At 40.4% G+C, this 15,717-nt stretch overlaps 1 protein-coding gene across 1 annotated transcript in view; it reads right to left on the reverse strand.

Annotated features, from left to right (window-relative positions):
• Window positions 1-4,964: 4,964 nt before the first annotated feature.
• ST6GALNAC3 (ST6 N-acetylgalactosaminide alpha-2,6-sialyltransferase 3) overlaps window positions 4,965-15,717 on the reverse strand; it is a 316,335-nt gene continuing 305,582 nt past the window's right edge. Inside the window, exon 5 of the mRNA XM_054038179.1 lies at window positions 4,965-14,012. Within this exon, the coding sequence (XP_053894154.1) occupies window positions 13,826-14,012 (187 nt within the window). The 3' untranslated portion in view covers window positions 4,965-13,825. The remainder of the gene's footprint in view (window positions 14,013-15,717) is intronic.

Below are 15,717 nucleotides of genomic sequence, written 5' to 3' on the forward strand. Positions count from 1 at the left end.
CCTAATTCTTGGCTCCATACTTGTCCACTGACTTGTCTCCTGACCACGACTCTGATTCTGCCCTCTCATTCTACTCCAACCACCAGGACCCAATCACCCACACCTCGGTGCGTGACAGATACTTGTAGACTATAATCAAGTCCCTCCTTAACCTTTCCTTTGTTAAGCTAGATAGACTGAGCTCCTTGAGGCTATCATAAGGCATGTTTTCTAATCCTCTAATCATTCTCACGGGTCCTTTCCAATTTATCAGCTTCCTTCTTTAATTGTGGACACCTGAACTTGACACAGTATTTCAGCAGTGATCACACCAGTGCCAAATATAGAGGTCAAATATCCGCTCTACTCCTATTCAAAATTTGAGTTTATGCATCCAAGGATCACATTAGCTCTGTTGACCACAGCGTCACACTGGGAGTTCCTGTGCAGCTGATTATCTACCATGACCACAAATCTTTTTCAAAGTCACTGCTTCCCAGGATAGAGTCCCTCATCCTGTAAGTATGGCCAACATTGTTTATTCCTAGGTGCATATATTTACATTTTGCTCTTTTAAAATGCATATTATTTGCTTGTGCCCAACTTGCTAAGAAATTCAGATCTCTCTGATATCAGTTACTTTGTCCTCTTCATCATTTACTACTCCCTCAATTTTTGTGTCATCTGCAAACTTTATCAGTGTTGATTTTATGTTTTCTTCTAGGTCATTGATAAAAATGTTAAATAGTGTAAGGCCAAAAATCTGTCCCTGTGAGACCCCACTTGAAAAACATCCATTCAATGCTGATTCCCTGTTTGCAATTACATTTTGATATCTGCCAATTAGCCAGTTTTTAATCTATTTAATGTGTGCCATGTTAATTTAATATTCTAGTTTTTAATCAAAATATTGCCTGGTACCAAGTCAAAAGCTTTACAGCAGTCTAAATATCAGTGCTTAATTTCTGTCAGGGCTTGCCAGGCCTGAACCCCGGCACCTCTAGGCTCGGCAGTTCATAAACCCGACACCTCTGGGCTTGCTGCATCAGTTATGAAAGCAAAAAAATTGCTTGAGCCCCGGCACCTCTTTCATTACAAATTAAGCACTGCTAAGTACGTTACATCAGCACTATTACCTTTATCAACCAAACTTGTAATCTCATAAAAAAATCAAGTTAGCTTGACAGAATTTATTGTCCATAATCCCATGTTGATATTACCCTCCTTTAATTCTGTATTCATTTTTTTTTTTACATCAGAAGGTAGGGCACTAGCTATGGCTGGACACAATCAGAGTATAAATGCCTTTTTAAGGCCTTTGGGCCCAAGCCTTTGGTAGTTTTTCATGCTATGGAAGGAAAATATATCTTCTAGGTACTTATAAGTCTCTCATCAACAGAGAATCCATTAATGAATTTTAGCTTCTACACCCCGTGAGGTAGGGCAGTATTATCATCCCCATTTTACAGAGGGGATATAAGGCACAGGGTAGATTTAGTGACTTTCCCAATAACACAATGGAAGTTTATGGCTGAGCTAAATTTTTTCAGTTCCCTAGAGACTCAGTCCACTAGACTGCACTTCCTACACTAAGAAGAAATGGAATCTGAAACATAGATTTTTTTTTTTTCCCAGTCTGGAAACGTAGGTTTTGTCAGTGTGTAATACCACAAATGCTACCAGTAGCAAACCACCTATTTTCATTTTCTACTGGAGATGGGGATACAAACACATTAACATAGTTCTGTTCCCAACTAAGCAGAGCTATGGTCAGGCAAGGAAACCACCAGGTTTCAGGACAGATGACACCACCATATATTACGTTCCTTTCACTGGTCAAAAATCACTGAGAAGATGGAGATGTGCAACTTGTAGAGCATCGGAACAAGGCAGTGTCAACAACTGGGCATCTGTCTCTCAGGTGTGATGATATATATAGAAAATAGTTGGGGGCCAAATGGATGCCTTAGCTGAAAGAAATAAACCTGAAGGGCCTGGGCTGATGAAATACAGACATTCAAGAGCAGTCTGGCTAAATTTCAGTCACCGTCACTATGTCTACACAGCAACTGGGAGGTGTTTCCCAGCTTGTGTAGACATACATATGCTATCTTTGCTCCATGAGGCTTCTGCCATATAATGTAGTTCACTATAGACCAAGCAGTGGTGATGGTGCTGATGGGTTCACAATCATGGCTTAACGACTTTTCATTGTAACTGAAAAACTAGGGAAATCTCCTATGATGTGTCATAAACAGATCCTTACCTCCTGTGCACTGAAGTGGGGACAGAACTCTCCTGGCAAGAGCCCTGGAGGTTAATAAAACTGGAGTGATTTTTTTCCAGAGGTGTCTGAGGGAGAATGTTGTTTCTCACAAGCCACACTATGAATGGGTTGGCAGGACTTTACAGCTGTCCTTTGTCTTTGATGTCCACTAGGGTTACTTTAAGGCATCCTCTTCCTCACCTTTATTCTTAGAGGTCACCTTGGCTTATGGAGGATTTGTGACAACTGATGTAGGAGAGCAATGACTAGAGCCACAGGGGTAGAAGTCTTGTACTGAAGATAATCAATCACTTTGTAGGGACATTTTGAATTCTTACACTATGGCCGCGTTGGACACAAAAGACTCCACTATAGCTTTGTCGAAGTATTGCTCAGCAGATTTTTTTTATGGCTCTTGGACAGCCTGGTCAATCAAGACTCTGAAAATCATCAGCTCCTGCAGTTAGCAACAGAAGTGCCCCTCTGCAGATGGAGTAGCAATGGTTTCTGTAGCCATTCTGAAAATCCAGAGCCTTTATATGCATTAGGAGCCTAACATTAGGCATATAAACTGAGATTTTCAAAGGAGCTGTGGGGAGTTCTGTGCCCCAATCTGACTGGATGGAAATTGAGTATGTGACTTGACTCAGCTCCTCTGAAACTTTCAGCACCCAGTTTGAAGTTGGGGACTTTGCTTCTCTTTTTAAAATGGAAGGTTAGATTGTGGAGCACTGGGAGAAGTATAGAGTCATAGTCTGGATTGGCCGTTGCAAGGTTTAGATGTTTTCAGATACCAGACACTTGTTGGTACTCCTGTAACTTAACACAAGATTAAAAAAAATCACACAGAAACCATAGAAATGTGGGTTTGGAGGGAACCTCAAGAAGTCACCTCACTGAGCTGAAGGAGGATTAAATATACCTAGACCAGCCCTGACAAGTGTTTGTCCAACCTATTCTTAAAAACCTCCAACGATGGGGATTCTACAACCAGCCTAAGTAACCTGGTCCACTGTTTAACTATCTTTATAGTTAGAAATATTTTCATAACATCTACCATAAATCTCCCTTGCTGCAAACTAAGCCAAAATGACTAACTTGAACTAAAATAATCAGCATAAAAAATAAAACATAGATATTTGTTTCTTCATCAAAGCACTTTCAAATATTAACAAGTTGGTCTAATGAGAGATTTGGATTTTTTTTTTAAAAATAGACCTTATTGTAGATAAATCAATATTTAAATCTCTGGCTTCAATCCTGCAAAGCTGCGGGCAGACTCCTGTCAATGGGACTGTGTCAGAGTACAAGAGTTTGTTCGCATGAAGCTGCTTGTGGGATCAGGGCCTTAGGTCGTAATGTGATTGTGGGCTAAGCTCATGTAGAGCACAGATGTGCTCAAAAATGGCCCAAAGTGTCTGTTTTAATATGTGAACCACTGCATGCATCAAGGCTCTTGTTTTTATCATTACATTAAAACATTTCAATAATTAGATTTTATTACATAACCACATGCAGATCCACAATGCATAATTGAATGAATTCGCGTTCATACAGTATGCCACAGCAGTTGAGTGTGAACACAGATCAAAAATAACCCACAAAACTAACGGAGCTGTATGGACAAAGGGGATTAAATGAATCCATATTTCATCATGTTATTAGTATGCATGTGCAGCTCACGCTCTAATGGCTCTGAAGGGAACATTAATGTGTATCCAGTGAGTATGTTTGAAAAATAACACACAAATTCTTAACAAGTCCTTTGGCAGGATACACCTGTATCAAGTTTGAAAGACGCTCAGAGCTCAGCCTGGGAATGCCATTTCTTTCCTATATTTAATTGTCATTTTACCACAGAAATCCCACTCTTCCTTCTTCCTCTTGACACCACAGTGAGCATGCCACAGCAAGGGATAGGAAACATGTCCTTTTATCCAGCACTCCGGTTTTCCACAGGTCAGATCAGGTACCAGAATCTGGGCCTAAATTAGCTGATACAAAGGCTGTATTATTTATCACAGCCTTAACCTACACACCTGAAATCTGGAATCTTCTCAAAAGCCCAGTCGGGTCTATATGTGCTTAGCTAATGGACAAGTCATATCAAGTTACATTGTGTATACTGAAGCATGTTGGACATCCATGACTCTACTAGTTGTGCAATAAAAGAAGCAAATACTCACCTGTTATCATTAGACATGAGCTTTCAAACAACACTCTATGTTTGGAGTGCTCTCTCTCTTTCTGAGTGCTGAACACTCTCTCTTACCTCCTTCATATCACTTCCTAAGTGACTTCACTCTGTGGGAGAGTGGATGAGAGCTATGCACTCGTTACTGGAGGGAACGAATGTGCTTATTTAGGTCCCAATACTGCAAACACTTACACAGCTGCTTAACTTTACTCCCAAAAGTAGACCCACTGAAGTGAATAGTACTGCCCACATACCTGAAGTTAAGCACATGTGAGTGTTTGCAGGATCAGGGCTGCATTTATGTAATGTCATCAGATACCAAGGTCTTCTAATATCAATAAGAGTAATAATTGAAGCTCAGTTCATATATTACTTGTCCGAAGCAAATAGTAAACTTTTTGTGGGGCAGGGACTTTGGGGATTTGTGTGTGTTTTGTGAACTATCCTGTACATTTGCAGCTGCGTATAAATAAATAATATTTGTCTGGCACAAAGATGTGCACAAATGATGTAACATAAAAATATTCTCTAACAATTTATTGTTCAGACTTTAAAATATCCCAGGCACAATTTTGCAAATACAGAGAAAGCACATAAAAATAATCCAAATGGGAGTGAAAAGTAAGTAGCACACAGTAGGAAAACCGACAAAACGCAAAACATCTCAAATAAATTTTAACAGTACAAAAGACTCTTAAATCTAGCACTAAAAAAAGCAAATAAGAAAGAAATGTAATAATATATGAAACGTCTAATTAAATTCATTTTATTAACATGTAATAGCAACTTCATAAAAACAGGAGAACGCTTGTATATCATGTATACACACACACACACACACACATATATATATAGGAACCTACTGGTATGCAAGGAGAACAACAAAAATAGTCCCTGTAAAAAGATGAACGGGAAGATGTGCATTATATATATATAAAAACAACGGACGCATTAGCAGAGCAATATTAGTAACAAGTATGTACACAATAAAATGCCTATTTTGAGTTAATGAAATGAAAATTAATCTGATCAAGACAGGCACTTTCCATATTGTGCACATACTGGATTATACTCTACTGCATCACATTTCTAACTTGTGGAGCAAATTTAGGGCACGGTCCTGTTAGGTGCTGAGACCCCCCTCACCTCATATTACCTGAGAGGGTTCAGATCTGAAAAAGGCAGAGTTATGAAAGGAATGAGCCTAGGCCAAGAAGTATGGAGGAAAGACCCAACACTGGAGCTTCTGTTTAGCCAAAAGATTGTGTTGCTAAATGGGGTGAACCGAAGTTACTCTTCCTGGTATTGTAGAACATTCTAGTAGGTCACTTTGAGAATGTACCAGGACTTTAGTGAACATAAAGCAACAAACAGTTCTGCATTTACTAGTTCTCGCTATAAGAAATATTGGTTTTCCGCATTCTGATTTGGTAATACCTGGAAAAATGCTTCTTGTGCTATCAACTGAATGTGCATGTGCTGAGGAGGGAACAGATGGGAGGCCCTGACAACAGTCAGCATAGAAAAAATTTTCCCCAGCCTCAGAAATGTTAGTGTCAGGAATTTCAACACGAACAAACTCTGCAGCTACCACATTCATCCTGTCACATACAGAAATCATGCAAAAACTACGGTACTTGTACGGGAGTCAAACATTTGTAAAATGCTGCCCTAACAACATAATGTATTTGACACAGCCTGTGTCAAGAAAGTCATTCCTGAGGTTATACCCAAATGTGGGCTTTCCTTATAGCAGGGCACAGAAATGATAGCTGAGCCCCAAGGTAGGTTCACAAAAACATGTTTAACTATGTCTGATATTCAAGTGAAAAATGTCAAGTTTAGTAAACGTTTCCTGACTGGCTTCACTAGTTTATATGCCACAGTCTGCTAATGGCACTGCTATAGGTTTGAAGCAAAGCACTACAACTCAATGTCATACAATATTAAAGAGAAAGAGCTACTATTGCTTACAATATGCACATAACTTACATTACCTATTACAGTATGAGTATAAAATAATACATAACATGCTATCATGCATACTACATGGTAAAAACATGCATTAGTTCAAGTTACAATTTCTTTAGAGCCGGTAAATCAGAATGGTACTAGATCATATTAACATACTAACACCCTCATTTCTACAGGACTTATTACAATAGCAGCCAGTGATACATTCAAAATCAAATGTTGGAAGGGTCCATGAACTCATTACCCTTTGCAAGTGAGTTAAGCTTAAAACATACTGACAGTAACATAACTCGATGGCATTTCAGCTGAACTGCCCCCTCTTCCAAGACCTGGACACTCACACCACTCATACCTGGGGCTAGATTATGACTCTATATCTCCAAGTGCTAAAGGGGATGAGGGTTCCTCTTCCCAAGAGTCCTCAAATGATGCTCTGTGGGAACAGGTTCTGTGGGGGAGGGGAAGGGGAAAGAATTGGGCAGGCTACAAGCAGGTCATGAACTGCCCTGTTTGGGGTGGAGGATGCATATAATCTAATGGAGCTGTGGGAGCAGGGCAGTTTGGGGGGCCAAAGCTGGCAGTGAAAGCTGGGACGCCAAGCAGACGGCCCTGATCTCCTGGGAATCCCTATTTTGGACAGATCTTATGGGGAAGGATTTCATTCCTACCCCCATTAGTCTCCTCTTGAAGATTTCACCGTGGGAGCACCAATCCAATCCATGGACATGAATATTCTGTGGGTTATGTAACAGGGAGTAAACAAACAACATGTTGTTTCCTGAAGCTTTGCACAGAAACACATCAGTACTCAAGAAGGTACATTTGGATTTTGGCTATTTATTCACCAAGGCATCCTTCACCTCTGCATGTTTAAGTCACATTTCTCTGTATCCTCCAAAGAATAAAGGAACAGAAAGAGACACATCTGCTGAAAATTAAACACTTTCTGCTCAAAAGAGCTAACCAAGCCAAGTCAGGAAACAACAACAACAAAACCCACGACTATTTGTTGTACTCGATATGTACCATTGCCCAAGGACAGCTCTAAGCTGATGCTTTGGAAACTGACATGGAATTTTACTCTTGTGGTTACTCTAAGGTTCATCAAAAACAAGTACTAGACTAGCTCTAGCATCACTAGAGGCATATGCTATTTCTGAAATACAGTCAGAGATGATTTGCAACCAAACACAAGCAGGAATGTGTAAAGTGCCTGTTTTTCCATCTTCTCAGGGCAATAAACATTTATAATTCGAGGTTGAATGTTCTTTGCTTTATTTGACATGATTTCTGGGTGAGCATCTGTGCTCTGACCTCAGCTGTCCTGAGACAGGTTCCGGCATTGTACCTCTGGTGATAGAGCATTGGTTGGGACAGCCCCAACAATGCTGAACTTGCTCTCCCTTAACATTACTATTACTATTACTATTTATACAATGCAATAGTGCACCTGGTGCTTGCTACACAAGACTGTTTACCTCAGTTCATCTGACTGCCAAGATTTTATAGTGAGGGGTATTCTGTGGCTGATTCAAAGCCCATTGAAGTAACTGGAGATACCTCCATTGACTTCAGTGGGCTTTGGATTGGGCCCTCAGTGACTACCCAGGGCCTATACCATAGCAATGAGCACTCTATGAATGTTGAAGCAATAGCTAAAATGACCTTTCCTGAACACAGGTTGCTCCTACTCAAACTCCTTCAGTCTGTTATGACCTTTCAGAGTTTCATAAGTTTCAAAGAGTTGAAGGCCAGAAGGGACCATTAGATCATCTAGTCTGACCTCCTGTATAACACAGACCATTGCATTTCATGCAAATACCCTATGCTGAGCCCAATGGCGTCAGTTAAATTAAAGCATTTTAGTCCTCAGGACAATAAACTGTTTTGCGTCTCAGACAGAGAACATGAGAGACTGAGGTGTCACCAGTGCCCAAGATCCCTGCAATGGCCATGAACTCATTAGGTGAGACATGCCCAGATAATCCCAGCAGGTGATCCACACCCCACCTGTGGGGAAATTCCTTTCCAACCCCAAATCTGGAAATCAGTTAGATCCTGAACATGTGAACAAGACACACAAGCCAGGTATCTAAGACAGAGAACCTGGACCACCCACTTTGTATCTGTCTGCATATGGAGCCCTCTGTGTGCATATCTCCTCATCCTGCCTGGGAGAGGGGCTCAGCTGCCTCTACGGAACCATCTCCTCTCTCCTCTGTACCTTGCGTACTCCTCTGCAAGTGGCAGAGTTGGAGCCTTGGCAAGTGGGAGGGGAGGAGTGAGCAGGTCAGGGCCAATTTCCAGAGACTGACTGGAAAACATTATTTAACTTGACACACATCATATGCAATTGCAACATCATCTAAATGTATCGAAGTTACATACCTGTAGCTATGTAACATGCAACTAGAGATGGATAAAAATGGAAAACATTTTGTGAAAATATTTGCCCCAATTTTTTCCAAGACATTTTTGAAAACTGTAACCAGCTCTACAGGCCACACAGAAAGTATGCAAAATAAATGGGTCCTATATTTTAACCTTTTATCTAAGTTAGGCCTATAGCTGGTCAGACAATGAATGCAAATTTACTTATTTGACACGAATAAAAAGTATTCACAAATAATTCATTTGACAAATATTTAACTGTCTAACAGCTGACTGAATTAAGATACAAATATTTGTGTTTCACTTATTTGATGACAGATGGCAAAAACACACAAATTATTTGTGAATATCATTCTACCAAATATAACTAGGAGAACTATTTGAACTCTACAGGTCAACTGCTTACTTTCTTTACTCACATGAGCAGTTGATTAAAATAGGGGTCCTCAAATAAAGTAAGCAAATAGCATCTAATTAAGGTCAGGTAATTTGTAGTAGTCCTTATTTAAAAGAATAAATGTTTCTGAACTGCCGTCCTAACTGCTCTCAGAAGGTAAATGATCAAGGTCTCGTAACGCAGTCACACAACAAAAGCCTTTTTTCCACACTGCAGTGCTGATTTCTAACACAATCATCTTTAACACAATGGTCACAGTTCCTTATCCATATAATAAAAATAATGAAAAATTGCATTTAGTTTATGCTAAAGACAGGCTAATTTAAATAAAGGAAGTGATGTTCATTTACTCTGGTGTGCATAAAGCTTGATGCAATGTTTCTAATGTGGTTTCAATGTGGTTCTTCTCAACCTGCAAATTCAAGGATCCTACTACAAGCAGGTAGCAACACTTCCAAGTTTGCTTTGTGACAACTGCAGTCTAATGAGTTTTGTAATTCTGCTACCCATTTAGCTGCTGCTAGAGATGTATTTACCTAACTGGGCATTGCACATGATAAAGTCTGATGAGCCATTCCATACAGCATGTAAATATTCCATAAAGAGCTACAATAGATTCCATTAACTTTAGAATAATTTCCTCTTTAGAAAAGTTTTTTTTAAATACAGATTAAAAACATTTGTGGTGTATTTTCCAATGATAGCAGAGAAAATAGTATTAATTTTTAGGGAGAAACTGATTGGTAGCCTTAGGCTCACCAAACTCCCCCATTTAGGCCCCAATTTAGCAGTTCATTCCTAATGAGCAAAGCACATGGATGACTTCAGTGGGACATAAGCTTGTTTTTAACTCTATCTCTCTTCAGCAATGCACCTAAGAACACACTGAAATGCTTTGCCTTAGTTCCCATTCGTACAGGGATAGAGGAATGTCAGTGAGCATTTCCGTAGAAACTCTATAGTCAGTAAAGAAATAATACCTCCTAGTTCTTACATGGCACTTGTCATCAGTAGATCTCAAAGTGCTGTATAAAGGTCAGTATCATGACCCTCCTTTTCCAGATGGGGAAACTGAGGCATAGAGTGGTGACTAGCCTAAGGTCATACATCCAGGCAATAGCACAGAAGTGATTAGACCCTCTCTCTCCTATGTCCCAATCCAGTGCCATATCCACTAAGCCATGCTGCACCTTTTTCCCATATAATATACTGCAAATGCTGAACAGAATGCAAAGTCAGAACTGAATACATACCAAAGATTGGCTTTCTGTAGCAGAATGTGTGTTAACCGCTATCTGTAAACACACACTGCAAATTTTAAACCAGTTTAGGTCTCCCGTTTTTTATATTAATGTAAAACACCATTTGTGGATTGGTGAGTGGGATGTCCTGATTACTCTTGGAGGATGTTGTATAATTGTATTAAATATTTGCATTGGCCCTGTTTATTTTTAAGAATAAGGCTTCACACACTTTACAACAGATTTATGTTGATCTGAACAAGTTCCAATCAGCTTAAAACTATCTTGCCTTTATGCTGGAATGATATTGAAATATTGTCCTTTCCACATGTGGATAAAGGATCACCCAGGTCTTTATTCTGTCCTTATTGTGGGAAAAAAATGATATTTTTGAGAGAGAGGATGGAGGGCATTTTGCCAAAGTGTATATTGTAGAAGAATTGTAGGCTACTGATCTGAGGAATCTACGACCTATCATGCAAGATTTTCTCTCACATGAAGGCTCCTCTCACCCACATGCACAATTTCTGCCCATATCTCATCACTAGTCACCCCTTCTTCCCCATTAACCCTTTTAATTCTGCCACCTTGTCTCGCCTGATGTTCACCCTTTGGGTTCCTTTCCCTACGAGTGACTTTACACATTTCCCCATGTTGCCCTTGTACAGTATGCAGAGAACATTCCCCATAGCGCAGTGTGCCCAGTATCCTTTGTTCTTCCTTTAAATCCCTCATTGCAGCTCCTTTTATTAATTTTCTATCTATCCATTCAAATTGACAAGATATGTATGCACATAGCAAATCTAGTTCATGGGCTCACAGCTGCAACCTTCATCCTTACATTACCCTTTCCCCATCCTTTCTTTCTTTCAGCCCTTGCTGTATTGGTCTATAATAGAGGAGGCATTTTAATAATTATTTTTATTATTTGTATATTATGTAAGTGTCTACAGGCCCCAATTGAGATTGTGGCCCCATTGTGCAAGGCGCTGTACAGACACATTGTGCATGACACTATCTGGCTTGACAAGCTTGCAGTCAAAGAAAAAGACAGACAAAGTATGCGGTAAGGAAATGTGATAATTCTCATTCTGCAATGGGGACCTGAGGCAGAGAGAGATCATGTGACCTGTGACAGAGCCAGGCATTGAACCTAAATCACCCGAGGCTTAGTCCAGTGCCTTAACCAAAAGCCCATCAGGGTTGTGCCTGCCACGAACCAGGCACACCTATGGCACACAATAGGTAATAAGAGGAGAAAGCTCATGTATTTTAAAAACCATCAGGAAGATGCGGCAATGGAAAAAGCCAGTGGCATAGTCCAAGGGAAACAAAGAAGAAACACGGACATCACTCTCAACAACAAAGGGGAATGGCGTTTCCTCTTCATTACAGAAGGGTGGCACTTAATGATGTTGAAGAAGAATATATATGCTCCGGACATATCAAATATAGATTTACATATACAAATATACATTAGGCAATTCAGTCAGTATACAAACACTTACATGTAAAAATAGAGAGACAAGAAAGGTGAGGTAATTGTCTCTCTCATATCCTGGGATCAGCACGGCTATAACAACACTGCAACATGTAAAAATAGGTTTTTCCTTTCCCCTTTTCATGATTTATAAAAGCATACAAAGTTTCCTGTTTAATAGTGTGAGTGCACCACACACACTTCTTTCAAGTTTCACAGTATTGGTTATTACAGTGTTGAAGCTGACATTCCAGGTGCTAAAACGTTTTTAGGAAATGTTTCAAATGGAAAGAGACTTAAACATTAATTTAAATACAGTAAAAAAGGTCACATGTTTAGTTGAATTATTTTCAAATTAAAAATGGTTCTGCTGCAGTTGAAATAAATGATGGTTCACTTTGAACAGTGTATTTGAATTAGAGATGGGCAAGTATAAAAACTCAAGAGCTATCCCATTGATGCGATAATCCTGTGAGGCGCAGAGAACCCTCAACTCTAACTGAAAGTGGAGGGAACTCAGCATTAGGGAGAACACACAGGATAAAAGAGAGGCACAGCATCTTGCAGGATCAGACCCTGACACGGCTGCCACTCTCCTCAAATACATTCTTGTATGTTGGCTATGCCAAGTGCCATTGGTGTTGCCATAATAATAAATGCTTATATACCATTTTTCACCTTCAAAACACTTTATGGACATTAATTAATCCTCACAAGACCTTTGTGAGGTAGAGAAGTATTATCCCCATTTTTAAAGGTGGAAAAACAGAGGCAGAAAGGGGAAACAAATTGTCCAAGGCTGCAAGGGATTCGGTGTTAAAACTGGGATCAGAACTCAGGAGTTTTGTACTCCAAGTCCTGTCCTGGTATCCCTAGGCGTCCCCTACCCACCACCATGTTTTTACACCATTTGTAGAGCTACTGTTTCAAAAACCAGGGACAATTTAGGGTGATGTCCCAAAAAGTGAACTAATGTTGGTGGATGCTGGAACGTCATCTTCTAAAAATACTACAATTTGAGACGGTGTCTAGATGAATTACATCATTCAAGATGATGGAGGCCAACCAATATGGAAGTACACCTCTACCTCGATATAACGCTGACCTTGGGAGCCAAAAAATCTTACCGCATTATATTGAACTTGCTTTGATCCACTAGAGTGCGCAGCCCCGCCCCCCAGAGCACTGCTTTACTGCGTTATATCCGAATTCGTATTATATTGGGTCGTGTTATATCAAGGTAGAGGTGTAAGTAGGTAACCAGAGCTTCTTTGTTACCTATGGGCCTTTGAGCTATGAATATCTTTGCACATGGGCGTTATCTATAGTTCAGGAATCATTATTTATCCCATCTCTAACTTTAGCACACCCAGTGAGTGTGGATGCATGTGAAAGTATATACATACTGTCACATTGGTGGTCCTTAAAATTTATCCAGTTGTATGTAAGTCAAATAAATACAGTTACCTCAGAATCTACTATCTTCCCTTATATTTGCCTATAGGAAGTTACCTTTAGTACTGCAAATCTTGAGGTTAACTAACTGCAAATAGTCATTTTAATTACCTAAGGCAACTGGAAAGTTTCTAAGGGCCACCACTCTGTGGGCATGCTTGTATATAACATGAAATCACTGCTATCTGGAAATGGCTGTTGTCTTGAATTAAAATGCAGTCAAAATGTAAAGTGCATTATGTAGTTTATACCCCTTAGTGATAAAATAAGCAACTCATCTGCCTTCCACAAATTGGTAAGTTTTGCTTAACAGCTGATCCATCAACTTCTCTATCATTGAGTTTTAGTTTAGTTTATCTAGCGTGTGAAAGTCCATCAGATGTAAGCAAGATCATTGTAAACTGAGGCATTTTTGTAATATTATGCTACTAAAGAAGAACCAACATCAAGACAGTGTCCAGTTGGGGTGTGTAAATATTATTGTGTGCTTCTTGGCCCATTTAGCAAATACTTTCTTTTCTGTGATAAACCTATGACCTCCATAGGGAGCATTTTCATGCAGAAAGTACTCATCACATTCATCTCTTCCTGGTTCATAATAATGGTAAGGGACCTTTCGAAAGGCTTCTGACCTGGGAAAGAAAACAAAACACAGATACATGTTAATACATTTTCCAGGAGATCCATTATATACACTGTAATTGTATTCATTGGAATCCCATCCATGCGTCTTGTATCTGGACTGCATTAAAAGCTATCGTGTAAGAAATCTTTCCATTATAGTATATGCACAGTATGGTTTGTGCATTTTAACAGATCAAATAAATAAATACAAGTCCTTAAGATACACTGGCCTTACTAGTTAGTATAGGATTATGGTCAGGGCCTAGAGGACACTCCCCCTGGGTTGTCCTACTGCAAAAGTTAGCCAATGTGTCAGTATCTCTAAATGGAAGGCTTTCATTGTATAGTCCTAGTCCCCGCAACAGGCCCTTGGGTTGTCTGACTAGGGCACAGGGCAGCTAGTATTAGCAAGCAAAAGAGGAGGGGGATCTTTCTTGCTCTGCTGTTCTTAGAAAGTGATTAAGCTAAAACAAACAAAATATCTTCTAATCAGGCAATGCAGCCAGAACTGCACCTATAGGGAAACCCCATCCCACCCTATCACGGACACAGTGGAAATGTGAGGGTATTGAACCATTGGAACAATATACCAAGAGTTGTGGTGGATTCCCCATCACTGACAATTTTAAAACCAAGATTGTAAGTTTTCCTAAAAGATCTGCTCTAGGAATTATTTTGAGGAAGTTCTATGGCCTGCGCCGTACAAGAAGTCCAACTAGATGATCACAATGGTGCCTTCGGCCTTGGAATCTATGAAAAACTTGAGTTATGTCTCTCCTTTTCTCATGGCCTTTGTAATGTTTTCCAAAGAACAACACATCTCCTTTCAGTCTGGATGACTGTGATGTGGTGTCTACCACACAGCCGAATCAAAGGTTAACAGGAATCTGACAGCCAATTAGCCCACTTTGCTGCATCTGCATGGTGTGTCAGGCTTGATTTATTATTAGCTCCAGCTGGGAAGGAGCTGGGTCTTCTTCATAAAAGGAGGAAGTGAGGTCTTGCTGAGGGACCCAAGAGAGAGAAGATAGGGAGTTTCCCCTCTCTAGGAAGGGCCTGAGGCAGGCAGACAGAAGAAGGGCTTGGGAACAGCATTAATGTCTGTGGTGAGCCTGGGAAAGGCACAGAGAGGGAGTCCTGAGGGGTCAGTGTTACAGCAGAGGAAAAAATAAGCTGGAAAGACCTAGGGAGAAGTCAGAGGCCTGAGAGACTGCGTTAAGCACAGGCTGCATGGAAGCAATGCCAGGGGCTCAGAGGTAGGAAGTGGCCCAGGAAAACAGCAGTATGTCTGAAGGAGCAGACCTAGTTGCTTAATACAGGGTCCCAGGGCTAGAACCCAGAGCAGAGGGTGAGCCTGCATTCCCCTGCCAGCCCTGAGGAAGGGGTGTACAAGGCCAAGGTAAGGACTACTAAGTCCAAGGTTGGTCTGAGAGCAAGACAGCTTCAAGGATGGGCTGAGTAATAGCCTAAGAGAGGGCAGAAGGATCTTTTGTGTTGGGATGTTTCTGGACTTTTAGTTGTACCTTCTGGTACTCCAGAAGGGAAGAGACTTTAAAGTGACCTGGCCAGAGGGTTGAGTTGCAAGAAGAGGTGAACCACCGCAGAACCAGTTTGACCTTTGGAAAGGGATGCTAGACAGGAAAGAGCTGCTATGCCATGCCCAGCCCTGAGGGGGCTTGCCAGCTGAGAGTGCAACCTTCCACAATGTTGTTT

Source organism: Malaclemys terrapin, chromosome 8 (genome assembly GCF_027887155.1).
Source record: "Malaclemys terrapin pileata isolate rMalTer1 chromosome 8, rMalTer1.hap1, whole genome shotgun sequence".
Classification (NCBI taxonomy): Eukaryota; Metazoa; Chordata; order Testudines; family Emydidae; genus Malaclemys; species Malaclemys terrapin.